Source organism: Podarcis melisellensis (assembly GCF_964234715.1).
Source record: "Podarcis melisellensis genome assembly, chromosome: 4".
NCBI lineage: Eukaryota > Metazoa > Chordata > Lepidosauria > Squamata > Lacertidae > Podarcis > Podarcis melisellensis.
This window is the reverse complement of record NC_138531.1, coordinates 90,336,164-90,363,474: the sequence shown is the minus strand read 5'-3', so window position 1 is coordinate 90,363,474 and position 27,311 is coordinate 90,336,164. Positions and strand designations below refer to the sequence as shown.

Below are 27,311 nucleotides of genomic sequence, written 5' to 3'. Positions count from 1 at the left end.
TATGTGAAGTATCCATTTCAAACTCTGCTTCCCCTCTTCGAAAGAAAGGAGAGCATACTTTATTCCGTGGAGATGTTGCCATGGAAACAGCGATAACTGTGAATGCATGCTAAAATGCTGACTTCTCCTCCACTCCTCATGCAGCCCAACCTTTTCCTTTTTCCCTCAGCCAACTGTTGTTACTCCTCTGCAATTGCAAAGCATGCTTCTCTCGTGTTTACGGTCTTCTGAGGTACCTGCTCCTGCGATCAAAACTGTCAAAAACAGTTTATGTTCCCACACACAAACACATCCCTCTGAAAGCTAATATTTTTTTTAAAAAAAAAAACACAAAATGAATTTCATCTCACCGAAGAGGCTCTCCCACGCTGCTGGACTGATGAACAAAGGGAACCCAAGGACTGAGGAAAACCTGAAAGCACTTTTAAAAGAAAAATAAAATAAAAATCTAACGCTCAGAGATGCAAAAAGGCATCACCTCCCATTTCATTCCGTATCAGTAACACACAGCCCTGTTGCTGTTCTGCTGTAGTTTGCCTCCCGCCCACCTCGCTGTCTGCTGTGGCAAAATTACAAAACTTACATCGCTTATGTAATTAACTACATCATCATTATGCTATTCCACGCATTGCAAAGGAATTGCAGTGCAAATTAGGGGTAGGGGATGTAGAATAGTGGGTAGACATGGCAGACAACACAGTGATTTCTCCAAAGCTGCTCTTTATTTTGTAAGCTGGAACAGAAAACTGAACAGCAAACAGCTCAGCCGGCCTGCTTTTATAGGCAGCCGGCTGTCAACATTGTAGCAACAACAACCCAGAGTTTCCCGCCTAAAATAACTGACGTGGACCTGAGTGAAAACTATCTACAGACCTGAGTGAAAACTATCTACAGTATCACCCTGCTGGCCCAGGGTGAAACTTCACTACATAACAGGGGAAGTAATCAGTTCCACAAAATTTGCAGACCTAAAGCTACATGCCCTCTGTCTTTGAGCTCTTTGCTTTCCTACTTTCAAGGCTTGCTGGGTTCTGGAAGTCTGAAATGCTTTCTAAGGACACCATGTCTGTTGGCTGTCACCTCTCTGTTGCTTCCTTCTCCTCCCCCTCCTCCCCTCCCATTATTTCCCAACTTTCTCCCTCATCTGCCTCTGAGCTGTGACCTCCCACAAACCCCTGTTGTAAATCTAAACTACCTTCCTCTTCCTCCTTCCTGGAAGGATAAGGCTGGGGAGGTGGTCTCCACCATTTCTTCTCTGCCCAGTCCCTGACACCTGTTCAGGCATTCACTTAACCATATGAGGGTGTTGGGTATGTTTAGCTTGAAGACAACAAGACCGAGAGGTGATATGATAGCCACCTTCAAATACCTGAAGGGCCACCACATGGAAAATGGAGCAGCCTTGTTTTCTGCCGCTCCAGAGGGTAGCAACCGATGGATTCAAATCACAAGAAATGAGATTTCGACCAAACCTCAGGAAGAAATTCGTGGTGGTAAGAGCTGTGGTTGCAGTGCATATATGGTCCTCACCACAGTTTCTTTGGTTTTCAGATGTGCTCACAGGCCCAAAGAAGCTGATGACCAGAAGTTTAACGAGAAGGTCGGAAAAGAGTTCCTAAGCATTCCTCTGTTGAAAACACTTAGGCTGGGTGCATAACATACCTTTAAAGCACATGGCTTCCCCCTAAGAATTATGGGAACTGCAGTTTTATCCCCATGGTGCAACCATTCACATCCCCCTTAGTAAACTACAGTTCTCGTTATCCTTTGGGAGAAGCCATGTGTTTTAACTGTATGATGTGCACACAGTCTTAATGGCTTCCCTGAGATGGAGAACTCCATCTTAGTATTATTCAGCAGAACATGCTTAGAAACCATTTTCAGACTTTGTGCTGAAAGCATGAAGATCTACAAAGAAACCCCCATGCCCAGGCACATTGGGGTTGATGCTTGTGTGCACACCCCTGGCCCACCTCCACATTCTAAACTCTCATATGGTCAGGAAAGTTCCTGAACAAGGCTTAAGCTTGTTCTCACTCACACACTTTTGAAAACGACACATTCCGAGATAATGTTCCACTGTATGCTCTGTTTCCCCTGCAATCTGAATGAACAAATGTATTGAATGCTAGGGGACTATTGCTAGCCGTAAAATTAGAATTGATTTCATACATTGGTTGAATGCCTTTAGATGGGTGTGAAATGTTTGCATATCTATACTTTATTTATAGAGAAGAAAACATGGTTATTGAAAGGTTAGAATAGAAGTCAGGGTGGGTGTTTTTTTGGAGGTAATGAGAAGTGCTGGGGAGAAACACTGTTGTCATACCAACATGAATCAAAGGCCAGATTTTGAATTGCTTTCCTGCAAGAATTCTGACAATGACACTAGAATAGGAACAAAGGAAGCGGCATTATATACCAGGGTCAGACCGCTGGTCTATCTACCTCAGGAGACATTGAGAGGAAGAGGTTCTCAAAGCAGGAGTCTTCCCCACCTCGGTTTGCAGACATCAAGAATTGAACCTATGCCTTTCTCCCATGCAAAACGTGTGCTCTGCCACTGAGTGAATAGGTATTCAATTATGTTTTACTCAATTTACTCACCAAAATTGCAAATGCTTGTATGTATTACCATGTGTTTAAATTTGATTGGTTGGTAAATGAATTCCAGAGAGTTCTTTAGCAGTTCTCATGTGATTGGTTAACGTTGGTCACATGGAGGTGTGAAGGAGAGACTCCATTTTATGTGAAGCAAGATGGCTGTGTTTTAGAACCCACTTGGAACACTGCTAAGTTGAACAGAGTGACAGAGTGCTTCTTCTCCGCTTGGAAGAAAGAGAGCAAAGCTGGAGGAGAAGATAAAAGTGGAAATCTCTCCTAGGAGCTGCAAGGCATGGCCTTTCTGAGATACAGAAGGCTGAGAGTGCTGAGCTCTGGAAACAGGAAAATACAGTTGTTTGGAAGTTAGAAGAAGAAATTGTAAGCCCATGCTTGGAGAAGCATGTGAATGTAAATATTATGTTTTAATTCATCCATAACTATAAGTTTCTGCAAGTAAAGTTTTTGAATGTTAAAGTCTGGACACTGGCTTAATGTCCAAAGGGTTTCAGTCATTTGAGCTTCTTAGCTGCGATTTCGCTACTTTGACTTCAACATTGACATGAACGGACATGATGACATTTGACCCAGTAATTTCAGTGGGTTTGCTCTGACTAAAGCTTAGTTGCTCTGTGTGAATACGTATTTTCTTCTGTTTGTCCTGAATCTTCCAACATTCAGCATCATTAGAGGTCCACAAGTATTATGAAAACTGCAGAAAAACTTCTCTCTATCCACCTTAACCAGTTTGCAGAACTGAACACAGTTCTCTATGTGAAATTTGACCAAAGTAGAACACAGTGGCACCGTTACTTTTCACTATCAGGTGACTGTGACCTTTGTGGTGTAGTGGTTAAGAGTGGTAGACTTGTAATCTGGGGAACCGGGTTTGCGTCTCCGCTCCTCCACATGCAGCTGCTGGGTGATCTTGGGCTAGTCACACTTCTCTGAAGTCTCTCAGCCCCACTCACCTCACATAGTGTTTGTTGTGGGGGAGGAAGGGAAAGGAGAATGTTAGCCGCTTTGAGACTCCTTCGGGCAGTGATAAAGCGGGATATCAAATCCAAACTCCTCCTCCTCCTCTTCTTCTTCTTCTGTGGGTTGCATGCAATGCTAGTCCCCACTCAACTATATTTACATGCTAGTGCAAGGGGATTTCCCCCCTCTTCTCCCTCCATGTGTGCTATCCCCAAAACTTCTCTGGGGAGATGGGGGAAAACCCAGAACAGATTTAGGTGCCAGGCAGGGACAGCAGAGGGGGAGATTATTCCGCTCCTCAAGATAAAATCTGCTTAGCACCACAGTGAGTGCAACCCATTGAAATTAAGAAACCTGAGTAATGTCCATTCATTTCAATGGGTCTACTCTATGGGAGCAAGAAGGCAGTGATTTCTATTCTGATCCGTCTTCATCACAATCAGCACTGTTTCCATTCCGCTGCAGTTCAGTGCCTGCTGAATATTACATTTTCCGTCTCACTGTCTGCTATTTAAGCTAAAATGAGTACTGTACTATACGTACGTTATGCTTATATCGTAATGATGTATACCTTTCATCTTAATGTGTGTGGCCTCTGTTTCAGTGCAAAGGAAATGTCATTTAAATTGGGGGTGGGGAGTAATCAATTGTGCATCATTTTTGGACTGAAAACAACCACAACTGTGTATGACAATCATTAATTGCTGGACTGATTTCTATTCCAGAAATGGGACGAATAAGTGAACACTGGCAGTGTCCACTTTTGCTTCCATCAGAATTCTCCAACATCCCTAGTCAACTCTGAGTAGGGCTAACATTGACTAAAGTAATATATTTCTGTTGGTGCAACCTAGAATTGCATGAGCCCTTTTCCCTCTGCTAATTCACACTTGGCTTGTCGTCTACCAAGACCCCTGTATTCTTTTTCACAAATACTGCTGTGAAGCCAAGCTTCAGCCATCCTAGATTTGTATATCTAATTCCTCAGCACCACCACACACCCACCTAAATGCAAAACTTAACATTTGCCTCTGCTGAGATTCATTTCTCTTAGCTTTTGGCCCAGTTTCTCAACCTGTCAAGATCATCTTGAATCCTGTTTCTGTCTTCTAAGATACTAAAAACCCACAACACATCATTTTCAATCACAAGTAGATGTGATAGGAAAATATCTCACAGCAGCAGGGAGATAGTTATTTTCATATACACGATGTGTTACATAAAGCCGCGATCATAGTGGGGGTTGTGAGGGTAGAAGGGGGGGGGAGGGAATTGATATTCTTTGCACTTATTTTATTGATTTTTTTTTATTTTTAAAATTTGTGTCCTGCCCTTCCTTCCAACAGAGCCCAGGGCAGAAAACTAAAAATCATGAAACTATTAAAACATATTAAATACAATTCCAGTTTAGATTCACATTGGTTCTCTACCCAAAAAAGGCGGCACCAGGAAAATAACAGGGACTGTGCCTGTCTAATATTCAAGGGGAGGAAATTCCGAAAGGTAGAAGCCACCCCACTCAAGGTCTGCTTCCTACATTGTGGACCTCCTGGCAAAGTGCAGCAGTCGACCGGGTGCATAAGGAGTGAGGATATTTCAGGCTTCCTGGTCCCAAGCTGTATAGGGCTTTATCTGCAAAAAACCCGGCACTTTAATCATAGCCCAGGACAGTGGCGTAGCGTGGGTTGTCAGCACCCGGGGCAAGGCAAGTAATTTGCGCCCCCTAACCCGTGGATTTGCGCCCCCTAACCCTAACCCCCAGATGTTGTGCAGCCGGGCCCCCCTGCACCCCCCACGCTACACCACTGGCCCAGGAGCTAATTGGCAGCCAATTATAAATCCTCCAGCATTTCTCCAATAAAATAGAGACGTCCTATTCCATCACCACCACCATCAACATCATTTTTTAAATTTATACCCTGCCCCAGCCACTCTGAGCAGCTTCCAACATATACAGTGGTATCTTGGGTTACAGATGCTTCAGGTTACAGGCGCTTCAGGTTACAGACTCCGCTAACCCAGCAATAGTACCTCGGGTTAAGAACTTTGCTTCAGGATGAGAACAGAAATCGTGCTCCGGCGGCGCGGCGGCAGCGGGAGGCCCCGTTAGCTAAAGTGGTACCTCAGGTTAAGAACAGTTTCAGGTTAAGAACGGACATCCGGAACGAATTAAGTTCTTAACCTGAGGTACCACTGTATATGCTTTCAGGTGTCTTTTAAAGGTTGTATAGTTACTTATCTCTTTGTCTCGGGGGTCACATAACTCCATACCCTCCAATATATTTCCAATGAAAATAGGAGCATCCTAAGGAAAAGTGGGACATTCCAGGATCAAATCAGAAACTGGGATGGCGTCTGTAAATCTGGGACTGTCCCTGGAAAATAGGGACACTTGGAGCCTCTAGACGTGTATTCAGCATATGCAGCGCTGTATCTGCTCTGCTGCAGTTCGGCTTCTGGCAAAAACAATAAGCTACTGGGCGTATCTATCCCCACCTTGTGGGCGTGTCCACAGTCGTTTTAAAACAGGTACAGCTCTAATTCTGAAGGCATCCTTCGCAGTTGAGACACAATACATAAGGATTCTTTAGTTGGATGCATGTATCCCCATGTATGAGGCCTGGCAGGTGGAATTGAAACTGCACCCTCCACTTATGGGGTGTAACTGTTCCACCTCTCAACTGCCCCATTGCACAATCATGGATAAGTAGATGCCATGTGTGAAAGAAATCGGCTATGTTAAGCTCGATTCACACTTGTTCAGTTCTGAGATTTAATGTAGGAGTTCGAAAGCACCTCCGGGTGCAAGTAGATAAATAGGGACCGCTTACTAGCGGGAAGGTAAACGGCATTTCCGTGTGCGGCTCTGGCTCGCCGGATGCAGCTTTGTCACGCTGGCCACGTGACCCGGAAGTGTCTCCGGACAGCGCTGGCCCCTGGCCTCTTAAGTGAGATGGGCGCACAACCCCAGAGTCTGTCAAGACTGGCCGGTACGGGCAGGGGTACCTTTACCTTTACCTTACAATTAGGTTTATATCCAGTGGGTCATGATTTTTTTGCACCTGTCTGTTGTTCAGATGTGCCCAGCCCAGCCCCCTCCATTTCTGAGTTAACGTGTGAGATGGCGGCATCTGATCCATTGCTCATTTGTTTTGGGTGTCTCCTTTGTTACGGGTGAATAAAACAGAATTTCAAAGAGGTGATCATACCAGGACATGAACTAACCCGCCTTGTGAAGAGCAGGTATTTTAAGAATTACTTCTTTCACAAAACTCCACAAGATACAAAAGTGTGTCGTGGCAGGAAGTTAGGACAGTTGGATCCTTGTTGTGGTCGAAAAAGTCGCAGATTTCAAATCTGATCGAAGGAAAAGCCCTTTCGCTTCATGTGTAATGAAACAGCAGAATGTGTTTCCATGGTGAAACAAAAGCTAACAACGCTGTCAAATTCCAGCAGGGATTGGTGATCCATATTGGCGAGAGGAGGCGGGGGGCAGGGACACAAATGTATCTGTCCAGAACCAAGCCGTGTAATGATGCACTTTGGGAAGGAATTAAGAATTCTCCCGCTTCAGAGCTAAAACCTCTGACTGACTATGGATTATGGTGAGATTTTAAAAGAGTAGATTATCTCACATCTGCTTGTCCTGAGGTTCTTGCATGTTGGTGGAAGCATCTGTTGATGGTCAACGACAGATAAGGGGAATTGAATTATGTTGGCCACAGGTCTAGCCCAGTGCATAGAATCATAGAGTTGGAAGGGACCTCCAAAGGTCCTCCAGTCCAACCCCCTGCAATGCAGGAATCTCAAGTAAAGCATCCATGACATATGGCCATCCAACCTCCCTTTAAAAACCTCCAATGAAGGAGAGTCCACCACTTTCCGAGGGAGTTGATTCTACTGCCAAACAGCTCTGACTTCTAACTATCAGAAAGTCCTTCCTATCTTTAATTGGAATCTCCTTTCTTGTAACTTGAAGCCATTGGTTCGAGTCCTACCCTCCAGAGCAGGAGAAAACAAACTTGCTCCATCTTCCATGTCACAGTCATTTAGATATGTGGAAATGGCTATCATGCATGCACTTAATTCTTTTTTCTCCTCCTGTCTCTCTCCCAGTCTCCTTGGTAAATGCAAGTATGGATTATACTCCAAATGTCCTCTCAATCAATGATGCCTGGTAATCTGCAGCCTACAATTCCCATAATATGCATTTAAGAGAGTGTACTCACTTGCATGATAGTGTACACTGTTGTACGCAGGGCATAATTCCTATACTGTTCCTGTCCTACACTATTTGTCAGTCAGAATGCCTTCAAAAGTTGGGTTACAAATCAAATAAATTTGGTGCAAATGGATAGCATTCATAATTTGGTCTGGATCTGATTTTTTTGGCCCACAGATCCAGTATATAATGTTTGGGTAGCTTTGATTACACGCACAAATCTCCTTTACTGAAATAGGGCACCAGAACTTCTAAAAGCAACCTTTGCAATACTATATGTGTGTCTCATAGGTGATTTGCAGCCATTCAGAAGAGTACAACAGCCGCCAAGAGCTCTGCAACGGCACCAACGAAGGTCCTGTGCTTCGAAATCCTGGGAACCATGACAAAGGGAGAACTCCCAGGCTTCCATCTTCAGAAGACGTCGAGTTCTGCTTAAGCCTGACTCAATATGAAGCTGGGACCATGGACAAAATGGCCAATTTCAGCTTCAGGAATACTTTGGAAGGTAAGCCATTTTTCTTTCTCCTTCCTATTGTGTGACAGTTGTGTGCACAAATATTACACCTGCCCCCAAATAAAGCTTTCAGGGTTGACTTCAAAGGAGTTCTTCTTTTTCAGGAAGGGATTTTCCTGATTAAGTGCAAGATCCTTGTGTGAAAGGATAGACTTTGGGGCATTTTGTGTCAGGGTTTTGTTTGTAAAATGGTTGATTTTGGTGCGCAGAAGGCTCAAGTATACCGGAAGCTTCAAGGCAGAAGGGTATGCTTTGCTCAGAAAGTAGTTCAGAAGAAGGTCAAAGGTTCATCCTAGGAACCTGACTCTTAAGGAGCAATAAAAACCTAACTCTATCCTTTTCCTGACTGGCTAAAGTTTGGGATGGAGATTGTTTAAGCTAGTAAGTAAGTGCCTAATGACAAGGTTGTATAGTCAGAAACGTGAAGTCTTGGAGTTGGAAATCTGCCAGAGAGGAAAGGGGCTGACATACTTTAAAAGCACAGAAATACTGGGAAGTGTTAGAGAATTGCTGTACACTGCAGGAGGAAGAAACCAGGAAAGGACCATGGGCCCAGAAGCTGAACTGATGGGTGGAAATTGATAATTGGCTTGGTTAAGGCAGCAGCATAGAAGGGGTAGCTGAATGCATTTTTCACTGTTTAGTTTTTCAATTCAATCTTATGAGTAATTACTCAAACTGTAAAATTGACTTCCCTTCCTAAAACTATTGTGTGTGTGTGTATAAATAATTTTATTAGTTTTTTTACATATCATTTTCAACAGTAATTAAACATACTTTTACATCTTATTCAGGTTTTTTTACTTCCATCAGTCCTGTCTGAAAATTTCCCAATCTAATCTCTTAGTATGCATTTCTTATTTTCCCTATTACATTTTAATCTCATAACCAATATCTCTATCTTTTTCTACTTTGTAACACTTCGTATATTTCTCCTTACAAAACTTCTTGTAGTCCTACTAGCGTAATTTGTTGATTACCAATTGCTCTTCAAATAATTCATATACTTCTTCCAATCTTCTGTAAATCTCTGGTCCCGCAGGTTTCAAATCCTTCCTGTCATTTTGTCCAATTCTGTTCCTAAAACTATTGTATCCAAAAAATGTTATCTTATTAAATCCTTCAGTAAAAGCTTATTTTTGGTGGGGGGGGGCGTGGAGGGAGGGAATTCATCGGAAGCTGTTTTATTCACTCCACACCTACGTGCTGTATTACTCTACCTAGTATTGGGAGTAGGTTGGGCCAGTTGAAATCCAGATTGTTTAAGGGTTGTTTAGTGGAGGCAGCCAGAGAAAAACAAAGAGATGGCAGTGGTGAAGTTAAGAGGAAAAACAGGGGGTTGGTTTGTCTGGTGTGCTTGCCTCCCATTCTTCTCACAACGCAAGCTAAAGCCCAGGCCATGGGCAAAGAGAGCTGGTGTAAAGATCCTGGCTTGCTCTGGAAACCATTTCTGACAAAATGCAAAATGGCTGTTAAGTAGAAACATCTTGGTTGAATGAAGCTACACTGTGATGGAGGAGCAGGGTTGTATACATGGGCAAAAGGCTTGCTTATATCTTGGCTGATTAAGCTATAACATTTTTAAAAATGTAGTATAAACACCACAATTGGGGGAAAATGTAGTATAAACACTACAATTGAGAAACACTGGCCTGCGAGCGCTCCAGTTGGAGAACAGCCTTTACCAAAGGTGTCCTGGGCTTTGAAGACACTCGAACTCAGGATGCAAGGGAGAAACGTGCTAAGAGGAAGACCTGCTTGGCAAATCCACACCATGATCACCTCCCTCCCAGAAGCCTATGTCCCCACTTTGGAAGGATGTGTGGATCCAGAATTGGCCTCCACAGTCACTTATGGACTCATAATAATAATAATAATAATTTATTATTTGTACCCCGCCCATCTGGCTGGGTTTCCCCAGCCACTCTGGGCGGCTTCCATAAAAACCAGAAATACACTAAAATATCACAGATTAAAAACTTCCCTGAACAGGGCTGCCTTAAGATGTCTTCTGAATGTAAGGTAGTTATTTATCACTTTGACATCTGATTGGAGGGCGTTCCACAAGGCGGGTGCCACTACCGAGAAGGCCCTCTGCCTGGTTCCCTGTAGCTTTGCTTCTCGTAATGAGGGAACCGCCAGAAGGCCCTCGGCGCTGGACCTCAGCGTCCGGGCAGAACGATGGGGGTGGAGATGCTCCTTCAGGTATACTGGGCCGAGGCCGTTTAGGGCTTTAAAGGTCAACACCAACACTTTGAATTGTGCTCGGAAACGTACTGGGAGCCAATGTAGGTCTTTCAAGACCGGTGTTATGTGGTCTCGGCGGCTGCCCCCAGTCACCAGTCTGGCTGCCGCATTCTGGATTAGTTGTAGTTTCCGAGTCACCTTCAAAGGTAGCCCCACGTAGAGCGCATTGCAGTAGTCCAAGCGGGAGATAACTAGAGCATGCACCACTCTGGCGAGACAGTCCGCGGGCAGGTAGGGTCTCAGCCTGCGTACCAGGTGGAGTTGGTAGACAGCTGCCCTGGATACAGAATTGACCTGCGCCTCCATGGACAGCTGTGAGTCCAAAATGACTCCCAGGCTGCGCACCTGGTCCTTCAGGGGCACAGTTACCCCATTCAGGACCAGGGAGTCCCCCACACCAGCCCGCCCCCTGTCCCCCAAAAACAGTACTTCTGTCTTGTCAGGATTCAACCTCAATCCATTAGCCGCCATCCATCCTCCAACCGCCTCCAGGCACTCACACAGGACCTTCACCGCCTTCACTGGTTCTGATTTGAAAGAGAGGTAGAGCTGGGTATCATCTGCATATTGATGGACACCCAGTCCAAACCCCCTGATGATCTCTCCCAGTGGCTTCATATAGATGTTAAAAAGCATGGGGGAGAGGACGGAACCCTGAGGCACCCCACAAGTGAGGGCCCAGGGGTCTGAACACTCATCCCCCACCACCACTTTCTGAACACGGCCCAGGAGGAAGGAGCGAAACCACTGTATAACAGTGCCCCCAGCTCCCAGCCCCCCTAGACGGTCCAGAAGGATGTTATGGTCGATTGTATCAAAGGCCGCTGAGAGATCCAGCAGAACTAGGAAACAACTCTCACCTTTGTCCCTAGCTCGCCGGAGATCATCAACCAGCGCGACCAAGGCAGTTTCAGTCCCATGATGAGGCCTGAATCCCGATTGGAAGGGATCCAAATGGTCCGCATCCTCCAGGCGTGCCTGGAGTTGTTCAGCAACCACACGCTCAATCACCTTGCCCAAGAATGGAAGATTTGAGACTGGGCGATAGTTGGCCATACTGGCCGGGTCTAAAGATGGTTTTTTAAGAAGCGGTTTGATGACCGCCTCTTTCAGCGGATCTGGGAATGCTCCCTCACAGAGGGAAGCATTCACCACCCCGCAGAGCCCATCGCCCAGCCCTTCCCGGCTTGCTTTTATTAGCCAGGATGGGCAAGGATCCAGGAGACAGGTGGTTGGTTTCACGCGTCCAAGCAGCCTGTCCACATCCTCGGGGGTAATGGATTGAAATCGATTCCATGCAACTTGACCAGGCAGAGCTCTAGCACTCTCCCGCCCCAGCCCTGCTCCCACGGTGGTGTCTAGCTCCTTCCGAATATGAGTGATTTTATCCGCAAAAAACTTTGCAAAATCGTTGCAGGAGATCTTGGGGTCTTTACAAAGCCCCGGTGGTAAAGGTGGTTCTGTTAAATTACGAACCACCTGAAAAAGTCTCCTGCTACTATTTTCTGCAGATGCAATAGAGGCGGTGAAGAAAGTCTTCTTCGCCGTCGCTATCGCCACTTGGTAGGCTCGACGTTGAGCTCTAACCTGTGTCCGGTCAGATTCGGAGTGAGTTTTTTGCCACCGACGCTCTAGCCGTCTCAGCGATTGTTTCATCGCCCTCAGCTCCGAAGAAAACCACGGAGCTGTCCGGGCTCCATGCAATCGGAGAGGGCGCTTCGGAGCCAGACAGTCAATAGCCCTGGTTAACTCCGCATTCCAGCGGGCCACCAGGGAATCAGCTGAGAGGCCATCAACATGGGATAAGGCATCCCCTACCACTCTCTGGAAACCATTTGGATCCATTAAGTGGCGGGGGCGGACCATCCGAATTGGTCCCACCTCCCTGCAGAGGGGAAGGGTCGCGGAGAAGTCCAGTTGCACCAGGAAGTGATCTGACCATGGCACTTCTTTTGTTTCACTTTTACTTAGTGTCAGATCACCCACGTCACTAGAGGTGAACACCAGGTCTAAGGCATGTCCATGACTATGGGTTGGGCCAAACTTATTCAGGGACAGCCCCATGGAGGCCATGCTTTCCACGAAGTCCCGAGCTGCCCCTTGTAAGGTCGTGTCGGCATGGATGTTAAAATCCCCTAGGACAACCAAACTAGGTGTCTCTAGGAGAAAATCCGCCACGACCTGAAGCAGCTCAGACAGGGAATCCTTGGTGCAGCGGGGAGGTCGGTACACCAAAAGGAATCCTGTACTGCCCCTATTGCCCAACTTCCATTGTTGAAACCGTGCTTATGAAAGACAATCTTACTCGGCTACGAGCGATCACCAGAGAAGAAGAAGATGTGAAAACCTTCCACTTGTCGATCTCTGGATCCAACCCAATGCGTCCTGGAAATTAATTGTACAAGGAAGCCTGTAAACCAGAAACATATTGCTCTGATTTCATGGGGTATAATTGCCCAAATAACCAATGTCATGGTTCCTCCTGCACGAATTGAAACATCTTCATGCAGCTGCATAAGAGGCCGTAGATCATGACCAAGCAGTAGCCATGTAAGAATCACAACTGGCAAGAATGTATTCAGAGGCTGAGATTCAAAATGCTACTTCAGGTACGCCTACTGCTTTGAGTACTCTCAGCTGCATTCTGGGCCTTCCTTAGTTCTAACGCCTCTTAACAACAGGCATTATTCATGCCTTATGAAAATGCCCTTAGAGTCCAAAAATGTAACGTCATAAGTGGCTTGAGGTAGGTGTGAACGGGACCTGTTCGAGAAACATAAACTATTTTCTAATCTTAGCCTTAGAATTTCAGGACTACATCAAGAAGTAACTGCATTCAGTATATTGTCAAGGGGGGGGGGGTGTTGATCACAAGAGCATATGTTTGATTTAATCACATCCCAATACCCAAGCTGTCCTTAGTGCTGCTAGCATTACAGCAGTGTTGTTTTTGGCATCTGTCTATCTTGAGAGACATTGAAGTGTGCCACCACTGGTCCGATGGTCATTGTGTTTGCAACATTGACGTGACCTCCGCTGTGCTCAAGCCTGGGCAGTGTGTACGGAGGTCCTGGGCTGCCAAGACGACAATACGCCACTCTCATCCTCACTCATGTGGTCCAAAGGAAAGCAGAGCAATGTGTCTGGCACCAGCTTAGCTGCAGGAGCTGCAGGAGAAAGTGTACAAGGCATCATTCAACTGCCTTAGGGACCCTGCTCTGGATTTGTGTAGGGTTTACTCCTTAGCCCTTTCTTCTCCCATAGATATGCTTCAAGGCAGCGGATCAGAGTTTTCCTTCTCCTAGGTGGGCTACCTACCCAGGTTGATGAGCCCCGTCTACCCCTCACTTCCCTCTACAACAAGTGCAGAAACTATTTTCTTGATCATGTGGAACTGTTGAGGGAGGTAAGAGAGGATATATTGATTAAATATTATCCCTCCTCACTCACACTAGTGAGCAAGCAGCAGAGCACATTGATGGATTCATTAGGTAAAGGTAAAAAGTAAAGGGACCCCTGACCATTAGGTACAGTCATGGCTGACTCTGGGGTTGCGGCGCTCATCTCACTTTACTGGCCAAGGGAGCCGGCATACAGCTTCCGGGTCATGTGGCCAGCATGACCAAGCCACTTCTGGCGAACCAGAGCAGCGCACAGAAACACCGTTTACCTTCCCGCCGGAGATGTACCTATTCATCTACTTGCACTTTGATGTGCTTTCGAACTGCTAGGTTGGCAGGAGCAGGGACCGAGCAACGGGAGCTTATCCCGTCGCGGGGATTCAAACCACCAACCTTCTGATCGGCAAGTCCTAGGCTTTGTGGTTTAACCCACAGCACCACCCATGTCCCTTTGATGGATTCATTAGAATCATTTAAATTAAGCAATCCAGTCTGGATTGGTTCTGGTAAGTTTCCCCTTTTATTTCCCTCTTAAAATAATAATAACACAACAGTCTTCTTTAAAGGTAAGAGGAAAGTTTACTTACATTCAGTTCACAGCAGTAATCTGAAGGCAGGCTTTATCTTGTGCTTTCAGTTACATTTGCAGAGAAAAGAAGTCTGAGCTGTGCCTCAGACTTTCTACCTTGTGGTTTCCATCCTCTGTAAGGATAAGCCATGTGCTGGATAAGAGCCAGAAGAGGACTCCAAAAGGAGAAAAGGGGGAAAGGGAAGATGACTGCATGGCTTGCCCTTTCACAGGGTCTGCTAGGGTCACACCTATCTACCTGGTCATACACAAGGGGAGGAGGTTCCAGAAGAGGTATGACAGGAAGTCCTCCCTGTTTGGAGCCACATTCCCCTGTGCGTCCACTCTAGGCATCAGGAAAATGTTGTACTTGACTGCTTCAGTGATGATACATCCCACAGATCATTGGATAAGGTGGTGTAATTGCAGCATTATAGATTTGTCTCCTGTTGCTCCGTGTAGGACCTGAATCAATGGATTGGACTACACATTAGGAGGAATTTCCTGAACGTTTGAGCTGTTTGATTCTATTGTATGCCTCTATGATGGATTTTTCCAAGCATCATATTGATGTTTGTGCCGAGACAAACTGTAGACACACGTGCAAGTTCGCCATTCTTTTCAAAACATACACAATTGAGAAAGTGCATCTTGGCAATCTGATGGGTAAGGATGCAACCAGTGTGTGTGAACTATGATGGCTGTGCTTCCAGTTGTTGGCAGATACCACTTTCCCTCCTTACAAAGCTCCAGGGTGAGGGCAGGAAGCCTTGACCATCACTGCTGATGTCATGTGATACCATCATGAAGCCAAATCAGAGTGAGGATCAGAGAACTGTCTCGCCAGAGTGGTGCGTGCTCTAGTTATCTACTGCTATGCACTCTACGTGGGGCTACCTTTGAAGGTGACCTGGAAACTACAACTAATCCATAATGTGGCAGCTAGACTGGTGACTGGGGGCAGCCCCCAAGACTACATAACACCGGTCTTGAAAGACCTACATTGGCTCCCAGTACGTTTCCGAGCACAATTCAAAGTGTTGGTGCTGACCTTTAAAGCCCTAAATGGCCTCGGCCCAGTATACCTGAAGGAGCGTCTCCACCCCCATCGTTCTGCCCGGATGCTGAGGTCCAGCGCCGAGGGCCTTCTGGCAGTTCCCTCACTATGAGAAGCAAAGCTACAGGGAACCAGGCAGAGGGCCTTCTCAGTAGTGGTGCCCGCCCTGTGGAACACCCTCCCATCAAATGTCAAAGAGATAAACAATTACCTGACATTCAGAAGACATCTTAAGGCAGTTCTGTTCTGGGAAGTTTTTAATGTGTGACATCTTACTGAATTTTGGTCTTTGTGGAAGCCGCCCAGAGTGGCTGGGGAATCCCAGCCAGATGGGCAGGGTACAAATAATAAATTATGATGATGATGATGATGATGATGACAGTGCTTCTTGCCTTCACTCTGGAGGAGTGTGGAGAAAAAAGATTGGTACGTGCCAGCAGCTGAGGCTCCCACTCTCAACCAGGCTGTGAAAGAGTTGCCAGAATTGGTGGGATAGGTGCGTTGGAGCAACTTCATGAAAATGTTTGCTCATCTCCCCAGAGTTAAAAGGAAAAAGTTCAGCAAAGATCTGCAGCTTATGCTTATTCAGGCCTGTACAACCTGCAGCTAAGCTGAATGGAACTGACTCCCTGCGTATGAAAGCCTACCAGGAAATGGACTGATTTAGTATTTCTCACATCTGGGACTTCAAAGATGGTGGGTTGTGGAGTACCTGCTAAATCAGGATGGGCTTCATTTACCCTGGTGGTTCACAAGATGTGTTGGTCTGGTTTACGGTCTCTCTGCATGTGAATTACCTAAAAGTGCATATTTATTGCACAATCTACTTCAACGTGTTTTTGGCATTGCTTGCCAAATATTGATCACGCTGCCCATCTTTTGCCAATGTGACATCTCCACCCTATGAACACCTTGAAATATTAGCTTATGGAGCAATCCATAAGCCATAAGCTTAACTGGGATACTGCTATTTATACCCTTCAGTTTCCATTTATGCCCCAATATTTTTAAGTTTTCTTTTAAAAAAAAGCTGGCAATAATTCTAAACTTCTTGGATCCATCTCAGTTTGCTATATGACTGTACAATTTATGCTTATAATTTGTCTCCCACAAGGCATGGTAGGCTCTGCCCATAGGTGTAAACATAAATAATCTTACCCCTTCATTATAGATTATCAATTTTTTTTACTCCTTTTCCCCCCAGTTACATGCTTAGATTCAAATCCAGTCGAAGTTAAATGCTTTCAAGGGCACCTCAAAACCCACCAGCAATGTTACCTGGGCAGCAAGTACAAAATGGAATACCTTATATTCCCTGTTGAGTTTACTAGGGATGGGAAAGAAACTCAACTTTTGCATGCATTTTAATAAGATACTACCCAATAAAGAAAGCTGGACCATAAAGAAGGCTGATCGCTGAAGAATTGATGCTTTTGAATTATGGTGCTGGAGGAGACTCTTGAGACTCCCATGGACTGCAAGAAGATCAAACCGATCCATTCTTAAGGAAATCAGCCCTGAGTGCTCACTGGAAGGACAGATTGTGAAGCTGAGGCTCTAATACTTTGGCCACCTCATGAGAAGAGAAGACTCCCTGGAAAAGACCCTGATGTTGGGAAAGATGGAGGGCACAAGGAGAAGGGGACGACAGAGGACGAGATGGTTGGACGGTGTTCTCGAAGCTACCAGCATGAGTTTGACCAAACTGCGGGAGGCAGTGGAAGACAGGAGTGCCTGGTCCATGGGGTCATGAAAAGTCAGACACAACTAAACGACTAAATAACAACAACACCTAATTTTCACTTTTTGAACCAAAATGTGAGCCAGAAAGATTATTCTTTGAAAGTCAATTTTTTTCCAAATTTTGCAGTGCAGTAGCCCAACCAAGCAATGGGTACGAAAATGGATACAACAGGGCAAAGTGTACGTAAAAATGCACAGAATAGGAGAAAGTGTGTATAAAAGGACACACTTATAATAGGGGAAAATGTGCAAAACAATATATACGTTAGTGAAAGCAACATCCCCAAATGCTGATCTTTGTTCCAAAGCAAGCCAAACTCTGGGCAAGAGTTTTAACCCCTGGAATCTCTCACCACTCAGTGACCGGGGTGGGACAATAATAATTACAAACTGATGTGGAAAAGTGGAGAAGTGAATTTAAAATTGGAAAAACGAGAACCAACAACAGATTCATCAAATCCATAGCTGGATGGGGAAGGGTTAACTTGATTGTGGTAACCTGCTTGGGAACCTTATGGTGAAGATACACTACCAAATGTCATAAATCTCAAATACAGCATTTGCCCAGTCTGAAGGAATAATAGTTCATCTTTTTAATGGATAAAAATGACACAAATGAAAATTTGAAAATGTCAACAATTTAGCTGAATATTTGTTAGAAAGGCTGGCTACTAGAAATAAAATAAAATAATAAAATAGTGTACACTTGTCTTAAAATACGAGCATTTTTTGATAACAGAATAGGAATAACTACTGCTTGTTTTTGTTTTCCCATATAAAATCCCTGTGCAAAGCTGCTATTTGTCTAGTGAAGTGGAAAAAGTCAGACATCTTATGGTTGGAATATGTGCACATTTAAAGCAATTCCTTCAGACATCATGGACTCAAAACACCTCTCCTATTTTGACATTGAAATGAAACTCGCAGCCTCTCTGCTTCCGTGTAGCTCATTTACCAAAAGCACTCTCCCCTGTAGTGAGATTTGTGAATTATCCCGTTCTTGAAATCCATCGAAACCTAAAGCTTTCTAGGTTGTGGTGGCACAGACAACAGGCAGAGGCTAATGCCCCAGAATGAAAAGGGAACTTACAATCTGTCTGTGCCAGCACTTAAATAATAGGGCTTATAATATATAACATCAACATGTGCAGCAGATAATGGAAAACAGATTTGACCCACTGCCTTGGAGTCGGGGATTTAGGCTGTGGCAAGGCAATAATTGCATTTAAACTTTTGTTTTCGTGGAAGAGCAGACACATTTATTTTCCATGCCAGCTTTCCATTACCCCTTAAGTTTTCTGATCCTCTTAAGAGATTTATCTCCCAAGGATTGAAACCCATCTCTCGTTGCCGCGCAAGCCGAAAGGTGTATAAGCTATGGCGATTTTCTGCTTGGTAAACTGGAGGGTGCTGTTGTTATGCTTTGATGTCCAGAGGCCTACCAAACGTTAGGAATCTGTGTGGGGATGTAGTGATAAATGAGAGCTGTAGCTGAAGGTTCAAGACACCTCAGTTGTGGACTTTGGGCTTTAAAATTTCAGTGGCACCTTGTGCGCAGGGGCGTAGGAAGGGGGGTGCAGGGGGTGTGGGCCTCCCCGGGTGTCATCATCATCATCATCATCATCATCATCATCATTTATTATTTATACCCAGCCCATCTGGTTGGGTTTCCCCAGCCACTGTGGGCGGCTTCCAACAGAACACTCAAATACAATAACCTATTAAACATTAAAAGCTTCCCTAAACAGGGCTGCCTTCAGATGTCTTCTAAAAGTTTGGCAGTTATTTTTCTCTTTGACATCTGGTGGGAGGGCGTTCCATAGGACGGGTGCCACTACCAAGAAGGCCCTCTGCCTGGTTCACTGTAACTTGGCTTCTCGTAGTGAGGGAACCGCCAGAAGACCCTCGGCGCTGGACCTCAGTGTCTGGGCAGAACAGTGAGGGGGTGACAAAATGACAAAAATATGAGGGTTTTTTTTTTATTAAAAAAATGGGCTCACGAAACTTTTTAGTTCAGTCCAGAGACGTGACGTAAAGTGGCTGGCGCTAGGTGACTGCCTACCGCCTCTCCCTCAACCGCTCTCCAGCTGAGGGGGAGGCTACGGAGAGGCTCCCTGCCTTGGCTCACTCCTTCCCCTTCTTTCTCTGGCTTCACCCCCCTTCATCCCTCCCTCTCCCCCACCTCCCGTCTTCACGTTGCTTCCATTTCCTCCCTAGTCATCCTCCTTCCTTTGCTCTTGGATTTCTTCCCACTCCCTTCTCCGCTCCCCACCTCACCTCTCTCTTATTTTATTTTATTTTATTGATGCAACAAGAAAAGAAGAAAGAGAAAACACAAATACCAAATTACACACAGGAATAACCATAGACACATAATTTTCTGAACAAACGATAAAACATAAATTGGTCTTCACACTAAAGACCCAATCTCCTGTCTATTCCATATTTCGATTGCATATTACTTATAGCCAATACAGTGGTACCTCGGGTTAAGAACATAATTCGTTCTGCAGGGCCTTTCTTAACCTGAGGTATCACTTTAGCTAATGGGGCCTCCCGCTGCTGCAGCCGCGCAATTTCTGTTCTCATCTGTTCTCATCCTGAAGCGAAGTTCTTAACTTGAGGTACTATTTCTGGGTTAGCGGAGTCTGTAACCTGAAGCGTCTGTAACCCGAGGTACCACTGTACCCACTTTTATCATAATTAAACTTTTTCTTAATATATCTTAATTCTTATATCTACCTTGCAACTATTACTGAAGTTCCTCAAGGAACCCACTCCACATCTCTTATATTTAATAATTTTTTATTAAAGATTTAAACAAAACATATTATCCAAAAACATGTAATCCTTAATTTTTTTCCCATTTTCCTCCCTCCCCCCACCCCCACCCCACCCCCGACTTCCCTCAGTTCCAATCTTTGGTTTCTCTGTGAATGCTATTCCACCCCACATCTCTTTTATCTTCTCTCCCCTTGCCCACCCCACCCCCTCTTCTCTCTGTGGCATGCCCCATCTGGTTTGCTGGAGGAGAAAAGTTGGAGGGCACCTGCCCCATCCAGTCAATTGCTGCCTCCTCCTCCTTCTCCTCCTCCTGGGCTCCCTGCAACCTCAACAGTAGCAGCAAGAGCAGCCACCATGGGGGCGTGGCCAGGCAGGAAGGGCTGTGAGGGGGCGGAGCTCCCAGCAGCACCCCAGAATGAAGTGAATTCCCAGCCGACACACAACGCACCGGGTACCAGAGCAGCTAGCTATGCCACTGCTTGTGCGACACCAAAATTTAGCAGCCCCCCCACCCCTCGCCTTATCCTCTCCCTCTGGCAGGGGCATTGTGGGTGCCTGTCACGAGCCTGTCACGCCACACATGCAGTGTGTGTGTGTGTGTGTTTGTGATGTCATGTGGCAGGAGGAGCTCCAATGGGGCCCACCGCACCCACAGGAAGGCTCGGTGGGCCCCATTGTAGCCTCTAGAAGGTAAGGAGGCATATGGTAGCGAGTGGGGGTAGCAACGGCGGGAGTAGTGGTGGTGGCAGTGGTAGCACAAGGCGGTGGGCTATGAGGGCTAAGCTACGAGAGGAGGAAGGGGGTGGTGGGTTGCGGTCCGCCCCGGGTGTCATCACTGAGGGGGGTGACATTCAGCGTGCCACCCGCCCACGGCTCCTAAGCCTACCCCGAGCTGTCAGGGGAAGGGGCGGAGCTGCATCATCTTGCCGGTGGCCTTCCCCCCTTCCTCCTTCATTTTGACAGCTCAGGGGAGGCTTGGAAGTTGCCCCCAACTCCTGGGCTGCTTCCTGGGGGGGGGGTAAGCCTCCCCCAAGCTGTCAAAAGGAAGAGGGAAGGGAGGAAGGCTGCTGGCAAAGTAGGGCAGCTCCCTGCCCCCCGCCTAGGAAGCAGCCCACCATGGGTGACTCGTTCCGCCCCCCATTAGCAGTTCGCTGCACCCCCACAGGCAGCTCACCCCCTGGGACGCTCACCCTGCCCCTCCCCCAGGTGCACAGCTTTTGCACTGCTCCAGGTGCAAAAATGTGGGTGCCCGGCCCCCCAGGTTCCCCTGGAGTTGGTGCTCCTTCCCTCTGGGAGGTGATATGGACTGAACCCAGAAGCAGAGGACATGGGCATGCTCAGCAAAAGAGGAGGCAGGCAGGCACCTCTGAGCTTGCCTCTCTCCTTCTAGCTAAGACATCCTTCAAACTGCACGGTCTCTTTATGCATCCCCCAAACAAAGCCTATTTTTAAGCACCTCAGCCTCCATCAGTGTCCTCCTCAAACCTTCACACGGCGCAGTTAGTTGTACAGCCTGCTGTCTTAGCTCTGCCTGGCTGCATGCTATTAGAGACATCGACTGCTCCAGGCCCTTCAGTGCTTGCAAAGAGACACCTACCTTCTGCCTGTCATGGCTCAGCACAAATCTATCTCAAGTGCTGTCAGGCCTCCCTGCTCTATCCTCAATATGCTACCTGAGAAATCCAACTTTAAGGTAACCTTTAAACCTTCTTCTTCTTCTTCTTCAGCCCAAACACTTCATCCCCTTCCAGGGCCCACATGCCAAAGGTGAAAGTAGGTGGACAACGAATGCAGAACTTCCCCTTCGTACAGAAGGCTAGGTTTTTAAAATATGTATTCTTTTCCGATTTTAACAGAACTGCAAAAGAAAAGCCATGAAATAGCAGGATCCCACCCCCAGAGAGGCAAATCTCGCTACATCATACTGCCAGTTGTGTGGCAACATTTAATTGCAGTATACAATCATCCCAGCCAGAGAATTTTTTAAAGGGGACCTGCCTTTTCCTCTGCTGCTGTGCACTTAATAAAAGGGTGCCAATCTGTTGAAAAAGTGTCCTTCAATTTCAGGCCCTTTGCTATTTTTATTTTATCGGTTAGCTTCTCTGTTAACACTAGTTTCCAGGATTTCCTGTCCTGTGAAGTCAGCACAGTATCGGTTTAAAGTATTTGGCTAATTTTAAGAAGCCAAGATGGGCAAGGGTCACATACACAGGAGGTTGGCCGTACTTCTTGTTATGTCTGGAGCTTTAGATCCTAATAAGAGGCCAGGAAGGATTTTAGAATGTAGTAATATGATTGGCAGCATCTTAAAAAGCAGAGACATCACCTTGCCAACAAAGGTCCGTATAGTAAAGCTATGGTTTTCCCAGTAGTGATGTATGGAAGTGAGAGCTGGACCATCAAGAAGGCTGATCGCCAAAGAATTGATGCTTTTGAATTATGGTGCTGGAGGAGACTCTTGAGAGTCCCATGGACTGCAAGAAGATCCAACCTATCCATTCTGCAGGAAATCAGCCCTGAGTGCTCACTGGAAGGACAGATCGTGAAGCTGAGGCTCCAATACTTTGGCTACCTCATGAGAAGAGAAGACTCCCTGGAAAAGACCCTGATGTTGGGAAAGATGGAGGGCACAAGGAGAAGGGGACGACAGAGGACGAGATGGTTGGACAGTGTTCTCGAAGCTACCAGCATGAGTTTGACCAAACTGCGGGAGGCAACAACAACAACAATATGATTGGCTGTTGGAGCTGTCCAATCCGGCTACAGAAGGGAAGTTTGAACCAGCCTATCAGGTGTGACTGAGGGTGTGAATAAAGTATATATAGCCTGGGGCTGGGTGGGAAGAACACAGAATAAGGCCCGATGACTGACTGTTTTTATTACAAACTGAAATAAACTCCATGAAACTGATGGCTCTACTCTGAGTATATTTTACTTCTTCAAGAAGTTTGTCCACATCCTCAGGCAGCAATGATCTAAACTGATCCTGTATGGATGGAACAGACAGTTTCCTAGACCCTTTCGCTGGACTTATTCCGATTTTGGCATCTGCCCGAATCTGAGCAATTGTGTCCCTATAGTGCCTTGCAAATCTGTCACAGCAGGCCTTGATGAAGGTTGAGTTATGCTAACTCATTACTAACCCATTACTGCTTTCATTTCCCTAAACCGGGGAAATTCGCAAAGAAATCCAGGAACATCCGCATGGCAGCCCTAACTAAGGAGGGCATTTCATGGAGAATGAACTCTGTGCATTGGTGCATTTGACCCACAGAGCTGCAGAATAAATGATTCAAAATAGCAATAAATTGTGGAATAAAGTATACCTAGTGAAGTCAGTTATGCAAATTGCTTGCATAATTTATTCCGACTGCAGAATTCAGATTTTCTTTTTTAGGCTGGTGGCAGATTCAGTATAGTTTCAGAATTTTGCTTTTCTTTTACATGAGTGGCAGGATCCAATTCAAGATTAACAGCAAATGCAGAAAGCTTTCACACCTTTTTCCTGAAGAAAAGATTCCAAAGTAGTCTCAAAGTCGCAAAATCTGGATTGAAAGGGATAGCAAATTTCAAGAAGGAACCAATGCATTTTGGGTGGCCAACTTTTCAACCCAACAATGTAATGTGTTCCAGCGACCCTGCTGAGATGTGCAGACATGTGCAGGTGATGTTTTTTTACCTACGTGCCACGAGAAACTTCTCTTGCTGATTTCTGAGCACGAGCTCCTCTGAAAGGCACGGGATCAAGCCAGGCCCATTCTCCCCCCTTTGCATCAGCCCCATGATGGGTCATTGTGGGGAAAACCTTTTCTCCCCTCCTTTGATGAAAAAGCAGTTATGGAGACTAGCACATGACTGAAGCTTCAGGCGCTGAAATCTATCATGCGGTCCTTTGACCTCACAACAGGATGCCAGGGTACAAAAGTTCCAAGGTCCTTTCATATTACATTAAGAGGGGCATTGTTTTGAAGGCTTGGGAAACGATAGGGACACAGGAAGTTGCCTCAGGTCCCAACCACACGATACATTTAAAGCCCGATCCCACCTTACACAATCCTGGCTTCCCACAAAGAATTCTGGGAGCCAGCCTGAAGCATTTTTGTTAGGGATTGTAGGAAAAGACCTGCCAAGGAAAGTGAAGAACATATTCATCTATGCGACAACGGTGGCAAGAGTCTTAATAGCACAAGGATGGAAGAATGAAGAAATCCCGACAAAAGAACTGTGGCAAGGGAAACTGATGGACTATGTGGAACTGGCGAAACTGACGCATAAATTATGTGAAAAGGACAACTGTGATTTTAAAGAAGAATGGGAACCTTTTACAAAGCATTTTAAGAAACAACAAAACAAACTGGTCTCCTTGGCAGGTTTTGAATAAACAAACACAAATTTATTATTGGTAACATACAGACAGAGAAATTAAAGATCATTACAATTTTATAATATGCAGAGAATAACATGTCCTCAAAAAACAGAGAGAGGGGCTGAGGGAAGTCCAGGAGGGGGTGGGAAGGTGGTTTTTTCTTAGGGGGGGGAGAAAATCAGGGGGGATGAGGATGATATGTTTTTGATAAATTGTTATGTTGAAATTTCTAATATTTTTTTTAAAAAAAGAATTCTGGGAGCCAGGGGTGCTGGCTCCTAGAGACCGAGCCCTTTTGGTGCCCCCTATATTTTGGGGGTATCCCCCCTTCAATGTCCCAAAAGCGCAGAGCTTTGGGAAGGAGGCTGGAGGGCTTAAGCGTCCTGTCAGAAGCTTCTGCCCAGCTTAGGAAAGGTGGTGTGAAACAACAAGATCCAGGCTGGAGATAGATTTATTGGATGATAAGAGAAAGATATTGTCGAAAATGTATATTATTGGAATGACATACTGAAGATAAAGAAGTTAAAGTGGCAATGATACAGTGGGCTAAAGATTTTGGATATAATATCCCGTTAGAATCTTGGGAAAGGCTGTGGAATGAAGGTATTAATTTTACTGCATGCAGTGCACTTAAAGTAAATGTGATGAAAATGACGTACAGGTGGTATTTAACACCAACCCAACTTGCTAAAATGAATAGGACAAGAACTAAGGAGTGCTGAAAAGGTAAAGAAAACGAAGGGAGTTTTTATCACATGTGGTGGACTTGTAAAGAGGTAAAAGCTTACTGGGAAATGATATATAATGAGCGAAAGAAAATGTATAGAAATACTTTTGTTAAAAAACTGGAAACATTTTTATTGGGAATTGTGGGGGAAGAGATACCAAAGGGAGATAAAAAAAAAATAGGTATGCAACAACTGCAGCAAGAATTCTTTTAGCCCCAAAATGGAAACAACAAGAAATACCAACGAAAAAAGAGTGGCAGATGAAGATGATGGACTTTGCAAAATGGGCGAAACTGATGGGAAGAATTCAGAACCAGCGAGACCAAGCATTCCAAAATAACTAGAGTAAATTTGTACAACATTTGAAGGACCAATGTAAGCAATCAACAACACTAGCAGAGTTGTAAGAAGAGTTGTAATGATAACTGTTCTTTCCTTTTTATATTTATTTAATAATTGGGATATTTTGAAGGGGTGAAATGTGAATTGGAAAATATATAAATGCTATGATATAAAGATTAACTCTGAAAACCAAGAAGCAAGAGGGAGGTACAGTAAGGCGAAAGCTCGTAAGAGCAAAAGAATTTAAGTGGATAATGGGGGGGGTGTTTAAGTGTTGTAAAAAGGAAACTCAATAAAAATTATCATTAAAAAAAAAATAGGAAGGGTGGTGTGGTGCTCCGATGGGGTCCAAGACGCCTCTTGCCAGCTTCGCAAAGCACTCCTGCCTGCGTCTCTTCCTGACATTTTGCGCACGATGTCTTTGTCATCCCCCATCACCCTCACAAGCTGGTGGTTCTGCAGGGAGCTGTATTTTGATAAGGGTGTAGAGAGTTGATGGGGCAGCTCAATTCCCCTCCCAGACCTGCAATTCACTGAGAGGTTTCATTAGAAGAGGGATTGTTAAAAGACTCTGAGAATCATAGCTTTAACAACTCTCAGCGCCCTTAACAAACTACAACTAAATTATTTGCAGGAAGCCATGACTGTTTAAAGTTGTATCGTTGTTGTTTAGTCGTTTAGTCGTGTCCGACTCTTCGTGACCCCATGGACCAGAGCACGCCAGGCACTCCTGTCTTCCACTGCCACCCGCAGTTTGGTCAAACTCATGCTGGTAGCTTCGAGAACACTGTCCAACCATCTCGTCCTCTGTCATCCCCTTCTCCTTGTGCCCTCCATCTTTCCCAGCGTCAGGGTCTTTTCCAGGGAGTCTTCTCTTCTCATGAGGTGGACAAAGTATTGGAGCCTCAGCTTCAGGATCTGTCCTTCCAGTGAGCACTCAGGGCTGATTTCCTTAAGAATGGATAGGTTTGATCTTCTTGCAGTCCATGGGACTCTCAAGAGTCTCCTCCAGCACCAGAATTCAAAAGCATCAATTCTTTGGCGATCAGCCTTCTTTATGGTCCAGCTCTCACTTCCATAAATCACTATTGGGAAAACCATAGCTTTAACTATACAGACCTTTGTTGGCAAGGTGATGTCTCTGCTTTTTAAGATGCTAAGTTGTAGCATAGTGTCCTCAATATATTGTGTGAATGTGATCTGAGTCAGATCCTTGACTGACCGTGATTTGAAGTGGCTCTCCAGGGTATCAGGCAGAGATCAGCTATTGAACGCACCCCCCTAATTTTGACCCTTCGGTTCTAGTCCTGCTCTCCGCACCAGGAGAGAACAGGTTTTCTCCATCTTCTTTGTGAGAGCCCTTTTAATGTTGGAAGGCAGGCATTTGGTTAATGGTAGCTGAATGTGTGAATTCAATCCAGTGGGGACGGGGAGAGAGCAATGTATTTAAATGAAGATGTTGCATCCTTGCTGGATGTCGCAATACTGTACTACTACTAATAATGTCCCTGTTCAAATCAGCCTCTGGTGTTTAGGAAAAGAACCAGCTTCAAGAGACAGACTTTCATGTCTTTGGTGACACAGGGTCACGGATGTTTAGACAGCAAGCAAAAATCAATGCAGGCGAAGACTGATGTACTGGGCTTTTCCCGTGACCCCTTTAGTAACCCAGACTAATTAATACCCAGGGTGCTCATTCTGAAATCATATGCCGTGTACCGTGTGTTCAGTAACAAGTGAAAATCGCAGAAGTGGAG

At 45.4% G+C, this 27,311-nt stretch overlaps 1 protein-coding gene across 1 annotated transcript in view; it reads left to right on the top strand.

Annotated features, from left to right (window-relative positions):
* The window catches only part of TYR (tyrosinase), a 51,373-nt gene that overhangs the window by 8,359 nt on the left and 15,703 nt on the right, over nucleotides 1-27,311 (top strand). Inside the window, exon 2 of the mRNA XM_081909906.1 lies at nucleotides 8,093-8,309. Within this exon, the coding sequence (XP_081766032.1) occupies nucleotides 8,093-8,309 (217 nt within the window). The remainder of the gene's footprint in view (nucleotides 1-8,092; nucleotides 8,310-27,311) is intronic.